General features: G+C 41.5%; 2 protein-coding genes across 7 annotated transcripts in view; both read right to left on the bottom strand.

Moving 5' to 3' along the window:
• Nucleotides 1-939: 939 nt before the first annotated feature.
• LOC110538473 (mitochondrial glycine transporter B) lies at nucleotides 940-8,101 on the bottom strand. 3 transcript variants are annotated; one of them, XM_021625313.3, is made up of 8 exons: nucleotides 7,402-8,101; nucleotides 5,650-5,806; nucleotides 3,729-3,853; nucleotides 3,267-3,351; nucleotides 2,973-3,152; nucleotides 2,670-2,838; nucleotides 2,283-2,449; nucleotides 940-2,054 (listed from the first exon to the last, which is right to left on the bottom strand). In XM_021625313.3, the coding sequence occupies exons 2-8, from the start codon at nucleotides 5,785-5,787 to the stop codon at nucleotides 1,932-1,934; spliced, it is 987 nt and encodes a 328-aa protein (XP_021480988.1). In that variant the 5' UTR covers nucleotides 5,788-5,806; nucleotides 7,402-8,101; the 3' UTR covers nucleotides 940-1,931. The 3 variants fall into 3 exon arrangements, with proteins under 3 accessions (XP_021480988.1, XP_090049760.1, XP_021480990.1); XM_090193634.1 differs by lacking the exon at nucleotides 7,402-8,101 and adding an exon at nucleotides 7,218-7,236; XM_021625315.3 differs by lacking the exon at nucleotides 7,402-8,101 and adding an exon at nucleotides 5,967-6,219.
• LOC110538472 (myosin-9) overlaps nucleotides 7,949-10,098 on the bottom strand; it is a 36,147-nt gene continuing 33,997 nt past the window's right edge. For all 4 annotated transcript variants that reach the window (XM_021625312.3, XM_021625311.3, XM_090193633.1 and 1 more), the window contains one exon: nucleotides 7,949-9,971. In XM_021625312.3, the coding sequence (XP_021480987.1) occupies nucleotides 9,863-9,971 (109 nt within the window). In that variant the 3' untranslated portion in view covers nucleotides 7,949-9,862. The remainder of the gene's footprint in view (nucleotides 9,972-10,098) is intronic.

The raw sequence follows: 10,098 nt of genomic DNA, 5'->3' as shown, positions 1-10,098 counted from the left end.
TGTCATTAAGCTAAAAAAAATACCCACAAAGTTGCACAAGTTTCCAATAGGTTAGCAGTGTTTGTTTTACGTAATGAGTTAGACATGTAATGCACAAACAATTAAATATGACTCATACTTAGCTAATAACATACAAAATATGGCATACCTAGCTAATAACATGGTTTTAATGTACAAGGTGTCTAGATAAAAAAAAATAATCAAAATCAAATCGAGACATTGCCAAGAAGAAAACTGGTTTAGATCAGTATAGCCTAATGCCTTACTTTGGCTTGGCTCTTGCCTTTCACTCTCCTTATCATTAACTATCCCTTTGATGTCACAACCCTGCCCCCTTCTCCCAGTCTTATGTCTGACAGCTCTGTGATAAGCATATAATCATCATGCACTACTATTACTGTTGGTAGGTATAATGGCTGTGTATAAGGTGAAATGAAGATAAAAGCAACCTCCGGTATTGCCGTACTAATGTTGATACTGAGAATGACCCATGTACTAGAAACATCCACTGCTCTCAAGTACTGTGTGGGCTTTCTATATGACCTCGTTGAATAACGAGGGCAATGTTGGGTTGTAGGTGTACTTATTAACGCTCAGAGACCAACTGTCATGGGATTTATGGGCCATATAAGTAGGGGATTGGTGGAACATGTATCTGGACTAAGCTGAGCTGCCTGCGTGTCAGTCTGTCTCTCTCACATTGACCCCCTAACCACCTCCTCAGCCAGGATTCAGTATATCAGGTGTCATTTCATTTCCTTCTGAGGACGCATGGGTTGCAGTGGTGGAAAGGTTCGCCAAGGCTCTAATGTCATGTCACTTTCTGTTGTTTCACAGTGTGGAGAGAGAAAGGAAAGAGAAAAGGGAGAAAAAGAGGTGTAATGGGATACATGAGACACAAAGCAAATGCCTTATATAATGAATATTAGCAGACTCATGTTGTATTATATCATTTTATGTTTTTTTTAATACATTTTTTACATTAAAAAAAAGTAAAATGTTCTCTTCAACACACCTGCATAATTATTCACCATTACAATAAACAGTAATAAATTATATCAAATATGAAAACATGAACAATTATAATACCCTTCTAAGGCAAATCAAATGTACAGCTCAAATGGACAGCAAGCAAAGCTTATTATATGTTACAACATCTCTACCAGAATAATAACTTAGAACAGTGGCATTAGTTTGGCACAAAGGGAAGGCAGGCAGACTCACTGCAGCATGAGACACTCCAGGGTTTTAGATTACGGAAGTGGTTAAAGTGCATTTCCAGCTAAGTATCAGCATGTTAAGCAATTAGTGTTCTTTACCTTCAATTTAAAGACAAGCAGATACAAGTTGTGCTAAAGTCTAGAGAAAACAGGTACCTAACATTGTAGAATTCTACAGTGGGATATATATCTAAAGCCTAGAATAGTTTAACAGTCAGTGTGGCTGGGAGTACAGTGGCTAGTTAGGGACCAACAATATCTTACGACTTATAGTGCAATATGAAATTTTGAAAGTAGCCCAGTAGAATAATAAATGAAAGTCTTGTTTGGTGTAGCCTCACATACAATGATGACAGACAATATTGTGCAATGCAAAACTATTGCAATCCATTCAAATATACAGACATTTTAATAAAACTACTAGTCCTCATCTTTCTGTCAAAGTATGGATACCAGTCCTTGAGGTATCATATCTTTGCAATGTGTTAATAATGTTATGGCAGAATACTGTATGTCAGTGAAGAAGTCCATTGGCACACACTCACAACTAGGCAGCCTTAAGACACAAACACAGCAGTGCCTTCCAGGGCGCTCCTCACTGTACTGGTTTGTCCTCGGTGACTTGACTTTCACTCTCTTCCTCGGTCCACACGTTCCTCATTTAATTCTCTCTCTTCAGGACTTGTCATCCCTTCTTCTTGTCATCCCTTCTCAGGACTTGAGCCCCATGCGGGCCATCAGCTGTTCATACACCGTCCATGCCATGGCAGCAATCATGGTCCTCCTCAGAGAACGTGGCACCCCACCCCGGAAGAACCCTTGAAACCCGTGCTCCTGAGAGACGGAGAGAAAGAATGGCATATGTCAACTACTATAAATCAACCCTGATGTTTTATTACATAGTGTGACACTGTGTGCAGGCTAGAGGTCAGTATATAAACACATACAGACAACAGTTTAGCCTGACCCACATACGAACAACATCAGTATATTATAACAGTGCTATTGCCCTAAGCATAGTAACAACACTGTAATCAATAAAACACCCAGAGAGATAGTTACATTGTAAATGTATCGCACAGCGTCTGCAGTCCTCCTGTACAGATGTGGGCTGACTTGGACATGGGTTTTGACCACGTCAGCTGGCTGGGTGACTAGGGAAGCCAGGACCCCGGCCAGAATCCCACAGCTGAAGTTAGCCAGGGCCGCGTAGGGAGACGTGCTTATCTCTGGGAGGAAGAAACAGAGAGACACTATAAATTCCACTCCACACCAAACAATTCACATTGAGACAGATACGTCAAAGTTATCAAATGTGGCTTCTAGTGTAACCAATACTACTGCTCCATGTTTATGTCATCGGCGTCCCCATACTGACACTTCAAAGTGATCGCACACTAGTGAAACAAATACCAGTGTTGAGCATTAGTGTGGTTTTCTGATACTGACCCTGTGGCAGAGTCTTCTTGCCCTGGCTGTAGAACATGACATAGAGGCCTGAGAAGGGAGCATCTCTGAGGAGGGTGGCGGTCAGCCCTGAGAACAGAGCTCTGGGTCCCTCTGTTTGACACACACTGCGCAAAGCCCCTGCCACGCTCACGTAGTTATACCTGCCACTCTGAAACAACAGACACTACAGTAAACACCCACACATTAAACAGTACTCACATAGTTACTGTAATCATACAGTATATAGAAAAGTATTAATATTTTCCTTCCTGCCCCTCCCTACGTCTCTCTACCTGAACATACCTCAAAGCGAGCCTTAAGGACAGTGACAGGCAGCATGCAGACCCCTGCCACAGTCCTGGCCCCAGCTCCCAGCAGCACAGACTCCATGGCCCCGGGGCCCTGCTCCAGGAAGTAGTGCTGCTTCAGAGAGTAGTAGGTGCTGAAGTAGATCCCTACGCCGGGGATGGTCCTCACAAATGACTGGAGGAGGAAGCAGAGCAGACATACTGTCAGAGTCATATACTCAACCCACAGATTCAACACAATTGATGTGTTTCTATTTATATTACTGATCATAAAGAGAGGCCAACTTACTGGTGAGACCCCCTTCCAAAGTCCTATGAGCTTCTCTGTCCGTACAACACTTAAGAACACAGTCACCATCCCCACTCTTGCTGAACTGAAAGAGCGTAAGAGAGAGAGAAAGCCATATTAACACGTCCTATGAAACGACCTAAAAGTTATTTTTAAGTGTCTTGCAACTACGCTTCATTTCAAAATAGCTGACGTGACATTGAATTGGTACTAGCATACAGGCCATGTGGAACCAGCATGAGTTTTATGACTCTTTGGACTCTCAATGTTCAGATCTAAAATATTGCTTAGTCAATGAAGCAAGTCAATAGAGTAATGCAATGCTAGTTGGTCTCATGGTCTAGGACAAGACTGTAATCTAGAGCCAGAAAACTTACTACAAACGTAGCCTCACCTGATTACTATGTGAAAGTGTGGACTATGCTGTAGAGGTGTTGACTGAGCCAGCTGAAGGCTACTCACCCAGGCTGCATGTTGCTGTGAAGGGTCTGCAAACGGGTCTTGACCAGGTCCAGAGGCTGGAAGAGCAGGGTGGAGCATGTTCCACTGAGAGAGCCACACATAAAGGCTTTGAGAGCCGGGTGACCCTGAAGGGAGAGACAAGCAGAGAGGGGAGGAAGGGAGAGTGATAACACCGATCACACACCAGTCATGGTAGAGTGCTATTCAGCGAGAGCCCAAAGCACGATGGGACTTATGATTGTTTACGATGGAAAGCACCAGGCAGAGTGGGTCCTGGGAAATAGGACAAATGGACATACACTCGCTACAGTAATTCACATTACATAAATACCCACACAAGTAGTAAATACAAACATTCAGACTCAAGAATATGAGTGATTACAACACAAAGCAATGATTGAAAAATTGTGTGTAAATTAACATGGGACCACAAAGAGAACAGGCAAAAGGGCAAGGACTCTCCATTGAAAAACTAAGATGCACCAACCCATGAACACGCACACTATTCCCCTCCCTGCAAGTGTCACCCTACATCAAGTAAGTGTTATAATGCATTATCATAATTGGCATGCTTAGTTCTTTAAACAATCTGCCAACACAAACATCAACAAAGAACTGGATGGCTGCAGAAAAAGTATCATATACTCCATACCCAGTCACTCCAATTTCCACATGCTGTCATTACAGACAAAAAAAATAAGACGCCACACACAGAATATACAAAACAACACACACATCCCTCCTACAGCACACATCCCTACCTTCCCCGGGCTACTTTTCAGTGGCTGATCCTGTTTTTCCTGCATTTGTCCGTTTTCTTCCCCTCTCTGGCTAAGCTGTTATGAACTGTGGTGGGTTGTCAGGGCAAAAGCCTCCATCCTTCTCTTCACTTCTCTGTAAGCTTTCCTCAGTTTCCCTTCACAAAGCAGCTTAACCCACTGGCGTATGTTTCCACTCTCTCTCACGCACAACCTCTCAATTCTGCTTCTCCTACTCTACCCCTCATATTTCTGCTTCCAGCTAATGCACATCTCTGCAAAATGCCATGCGTCATACATTGTAAATGTCAGTGTGTGTGTGTGTATGAGCGCATGCCCATGTTTTTGTATGTTCTGGCTTCCATAAAACAACTTATCACGGTTTACATTCTAGAGTGTAAGTTCTTAGGGTATGTGCTGCTCTAGAACTAGTGTAAAGGTGCTTTTATTTCCTTATCACTGGGCATGAATTCTAGTACATTTCAATGTCCTCAGCTCTGGTAAATGACTTGAAGCTCTGGTAAATGAATGGTAGTTCCTGTACTGTGATGTAACATTGACAACCTGTACTCTTTCACTGGGACTTGAAACCCACACTTTCTCAACATGTCCCTGCCCCTCCCTTAATGAGGGTGCTATGGCAACAGCCCACCAACAGTGCTTGCTGACCAATGGCAGTGTTGGCACAGGGGAGGCTTGGCAAAGCCTTGCTCACTTGTTTGGCATGTCTATGAAGATTTAAGGTGGCACACCGGAGTTTGACCTACTTCAGGGCAGAGGACAATAGAGAACTTGAAAACATTGAATATTATAGAACAGCCTGAGAAAGTGCATAGTATGAAAGTGTACTGAAACTCCCATCAGGTTAGAGGGGTAAGGACAACTGGGTCAATCAACTATGTCACAGAATGGTAATGTGATTAACATAGGGGCTTGATTGAGAAAGTAGTCCTGGGTGACCCTGATCCAAAATCACAGCCTGACATAAAATGCATGTGAAATCTTAACTGAGATATTAAATATTATAACCACATCAAGAAAACATACTCAGCTATTCAGAGTACAGTACATGTACAACCGTCACTGAAGTCACTCTAGAATTATTGTCCTTCAGACTTTCATTATGGATCAAATACTAAATTATCTATAAAAATCCCACTCACCAGAGACAATTCCATGGTTATTTTGAAAGTTGAGAATAAATTCCAATCCAATAATGTTGTCCTTGTTTGATCAAAATCCTCTTTTGTCTTTTCCTCTTTTTGAATCACTTTCTCAGTCCTTACTCTGCCCCTGTCCATTCAACTTTTCCAAACGCTCCTGCACAAGAGATTACAAGTGAAGATTTCAAGAAAGGGCATTTCAGCTGCACAATCCATTACATAACAGACAGAATAACCTTTCAAAACTGATATAGAATTTTACAGGCTGTAACTTAAAGCACTGGTGTTTTGCAATGTTGATACAGTGTGTCCCTTACAGCAGATACTGGAGAGCTGCACTGCCTCTGATTGATCCACCGAGGGGTTGGGGCACTCACCACAGCACAAACCCAATGTAGGAATCACCTGACACACACTATGGTTCCCATTTAAGACACACAGTTCCTTATTAACTAATCAAAAGATCACCACCTAGCACATTAGCATTACATACACCCTGATCACGCTGCACATGTTTCTCATGTGTGTGTGTGCACATCTGTGTGAGTATGTGTATATGTCTCTGTGTGTGTGTGCACATCTGTGTGAGTATGTGTATATGTCTCTGTGTGTGATGTGAACATGTGTGTATATGTGGAGGGGGGGGGGCCTGAAACCTCATGCTCTCAATACTTTTTGAGGAGGCACAGGAGGACAAATTAAGTTTGAAAGTGCTTTTTAGTCCAGGACTGTTTTTAATGTGTCCAGAATTCAGACCCTTAAATCTTGATATAAATTTTTTTATGGAATATGTTCTGTCATTTCAAGACATTACTTTAAATGGGTACAGACAGACATCTAAATCGGCATACATCTATGTGACTGATTTTGTGATTGAGTCAAGTGACTCAGCACACATTATATAAATTGAAACAGATTAATACAATGAATGACTATTGTTAATGTAACAAATACATCGCCAAATGACTAAGTGCACACTCATTCAGCAAAAACTTAGCACGGAACTGGAATAGGAGTGATGATGATCCGGGGTTATAGAACTGTTGCAGAATCAGGACAGCACAGGAAAGACGGACAGGAATGAATTTGCACTCCCATGTCAACCTCTAATGTACATGTCGACTTAACATTCAAGGTAATTAAAAAATATTTATATTAATTTTAACAAATATGAGCAACATTTACCACAGGTCTCACACTAGATAATTTTCAATCATGTTAAACAGAGGCCTACAGTGATCTTCTTTGGAACTATATGCATCTCAGGAGTTATCTCAGCAGTTATTTAGGCGTTTATGCCTCGTTCTCGTGCTAGTCGGCACTAGGAAACTGACTTGGAAACATGAGCTCTGAGTTTCCAATTTGAAAGTACCAGAATCAACGAATAGTAAGCTCAAATACAAAACCCTAACAATCATGAACAGGATAGTTGTCAGAAACGTTTCCCAGTCCAACAAAACATTTATACCGAAAATCGTACGTCTAATACTATTTCAATTAATTAGAATGAGAACACAACCCGAAGACAAGTTAGTTACAAAACGTGCATAACGAGAATAGAAACTCACATTTATAAATGTATAGAGCAAAGCATTGAACTGGAGAATGGACAAAATATGTAATCAACAGAAACAGGCATCTGTAATTATTTGATTAAACAATGATTAACACGTAAGGGCCATTCGCTGAAATAGTGTAGCTTACAATAGGCCGTTGAATTAACACAATATACAAACGACATTCAGTTCTCACCCAAATCTGTCCATCCGTGTGCAATATTCTGTTTAAACCGGTTGAGACTTGCTTCGTTATGCCGTTTGTCCTGGGGAACCATTTCAACTGGGTTTTTTTTTCAGAGTCAAGACTGTCCTCTTGTGGTCATGTCTGAGATCACGTTACTAAAAAAATAAAGACGACAGGACAATATCAGATCAGATAGTCTAGTGTATTGTCAGTTTAAAGCGGCAATCAGCAGTAGACACATTAACTCGAAATCCCAGCCCGTTTCAGTAAACAGATGAGGGATGGGGCTGGAGGAATGTAACCACTAAAATTCATAGACAAAGCTATGGATGCAAGGACTAACCATCCATGATAAAAATGTTAACCATGTTTCGAGGCCATTTGACATTTAACTTTGAACTAAGCTCATAAGTAATTTGTAAGTTGTTTTCTTTAATTAAGAAACAATATGTAAAATAAATGTAGCAAGGTAAAAAAAAAAAAATGGGGGGGGGGGGGGGGGTAGTAACTGCTGATTGCCCTTTTATGGACATAAAAATTCTCAGGAGTCAAATGGTTGCAGTTTAGAAAGCCATCTTTATTGCAATAATACCAACAATACACAACTCAAGATTTCATTTCAGAGCTGCAGAGAAAATGACGGTACAAAATTTAGATTTATTTTCTCTTTTCTTTTTTGCTTCCAAGTGCGAGAGAAAGAGAGTGATCCTTTGTCTGTTATCCATCATTAATAACAAATTCCTCTCACTTCCCAGCAGTGTGAGCAAAAAAGGCAACCCTGAGCACAGCCTGCAGGGGTCAGTTCACCCAGACCTAAAGCACATTCACGCATCTACGTCACCCCATCCCTTAAATACATGGGATAAACACCTGGCCAGGCATTTCAACAGGGAGTCATCTTCCCAATCTTTCTGTCAGAGTAAAGATACCATCAGGATATCATGTGATGTGTTAAGACTACAGCGCTGCAGAATGTAACAACGTCCCACTCATCCCAACATGCTTTATTCTGTTCAACCACCCCTAAACCCTGCAAAGCAGTGCTCTGAGAATACAGAGTTCGTGAGTAATAAAGTACCCCACCACCCCTATACCCTGCAAAGCAGTGCTCTGAGAATACAGCGTTCGTGAGTAATAAAGTACCCCACCACCCCTATACCCTGCAAAGCAGTGCTCTGAGAATACAGCGTTCGTGAGTAATAAAGTACCCCACCACCCCTATACCCTGCAAAGCAGTGCTCTGAGAATACAGCGTTCGTGAGTAATAAAGTACCCCACCACCCCTATACCCTGCAAAGCAGTGCTCTGAGAATACAGCGTTCGTGAGTAATAAAGTAGCCCACCACCCCTATACCCTGCAAAGCAGTGCTCTGAGAATACAGTGTTCGTGAGTAATGAAGTACCCCACCACCCCTATACCCTGCAAAGCAGTGCTCTGAGAATACAGTGTTCGTGAGTAATGAAGTACCCCACCACCCCGTAACCGTCGCCCTGCGCATCAATAAAAACATTGATAGTAAAGAAATGCATATAAAAAAGTCAATACCTGGATCCAGGAAAAAACAACCTTGAACAGTAGAATTTGACTGAGAGGCTTTAGTGTGTGTTGGCATGAATACAGAGGAGCCTGCAGGAGCCTGCAGTTTCTCTGAATTAGTCTTTTCTTGTTTGAGGTGCATCTGCTGTCTATCAATGTCTTCATTTAATGCACAAATGCAGTTGACTATCATTTCTAATCCAGAGTCCTAAATCTCAGTGCAAAAATAAGACAATTTGGCACAAATCAAATTCTCAAATTCTGTGTGTGTTTCGTGTGTGTCTATAGTTGTATCGTTTTCTTAAGCCCAATAGCATATTCATGTTTTAAGTACTATACGCAGCTAAATTAATACGGTACAATTGAGCACATAAACCTCCATTATAAACTGAGGTGAGAGCGAGCAAGAGCCATAGACGTGTAGTACTTTCATACTTAACCATTATAAAAACTATAGCATAAAATACAAATCTATAGATTGCGATATTACTTTGGTCCCCTCGAGTAATCCTACTTCATTTATATTTCTTTCGTTCGTTCTTGCTTCAGTTAGAAAAAGATCCCCAAAACAGGACTATTTCTAATGGAATGTTTCCTTACAAAAATATCATTCATTTAAATTTTTTTCCCAGAGAATGAAGCAAGAGAAAATAAATTTGACCCACAAGTTCATATGAGTTATGTCAGTATGGCAATTGTCTGAAGTACTGTTGTATTGGCTTATATGGAATACAAGTGTACAGAGATTGTCAAGTCTCTTATTAAAGAGAGACTGAGGTCTGGCTGTGAAGTATATTTACTGCCTCTAAATCATACAGTATCATGATGTTTGTGTCCCTCTAAGTGTACTTTATGTGGTATGTGTGGGTTTGTGTGTGTTGTGTATGACTGTTGCAGTTCCATCCTATGGACAGCAGGGAACACTGTGGCTGTTCATTCAGTCTTGGGCTCGAGGGTCTCGCTCTTGGGCTCGCTCTCCTCATCGCTCTCAATGCCTGCGCGGCTGACAATGCGGCGCATGGTGAAGGGGAGGTCCCCACGCCTGGAACAGAGACGGTAGAGATCAGTGATTAGGGCAGAGAGATCGTGACAGAGGCACAGCACATACCATGGAGGCCCTCTGAGGATACATGATCAGTAATGTAGCAGAGGGAATGAGTTTGATACAT

This window comes from Oncorhynchus mykiss, chromosome 12 (assembly GCF_057628025.1).
Source record: "Oncorhynchus mykiss isolate SJ-2025 chromosome 12, ASM5762802v1, whole genome shotgun sequence".
Lineage (NCBI taxonomy): Eukaryota > Metazoa > Chordata > Actinopteri > Salmoniformes > Salmonidae > Oncorhynchus > Oncorhynchus mykiss.
Note: the sequence above shows the minus strand (reverse complement) of the source record. Positions and strands in the feature narration are given on the sequence as shown.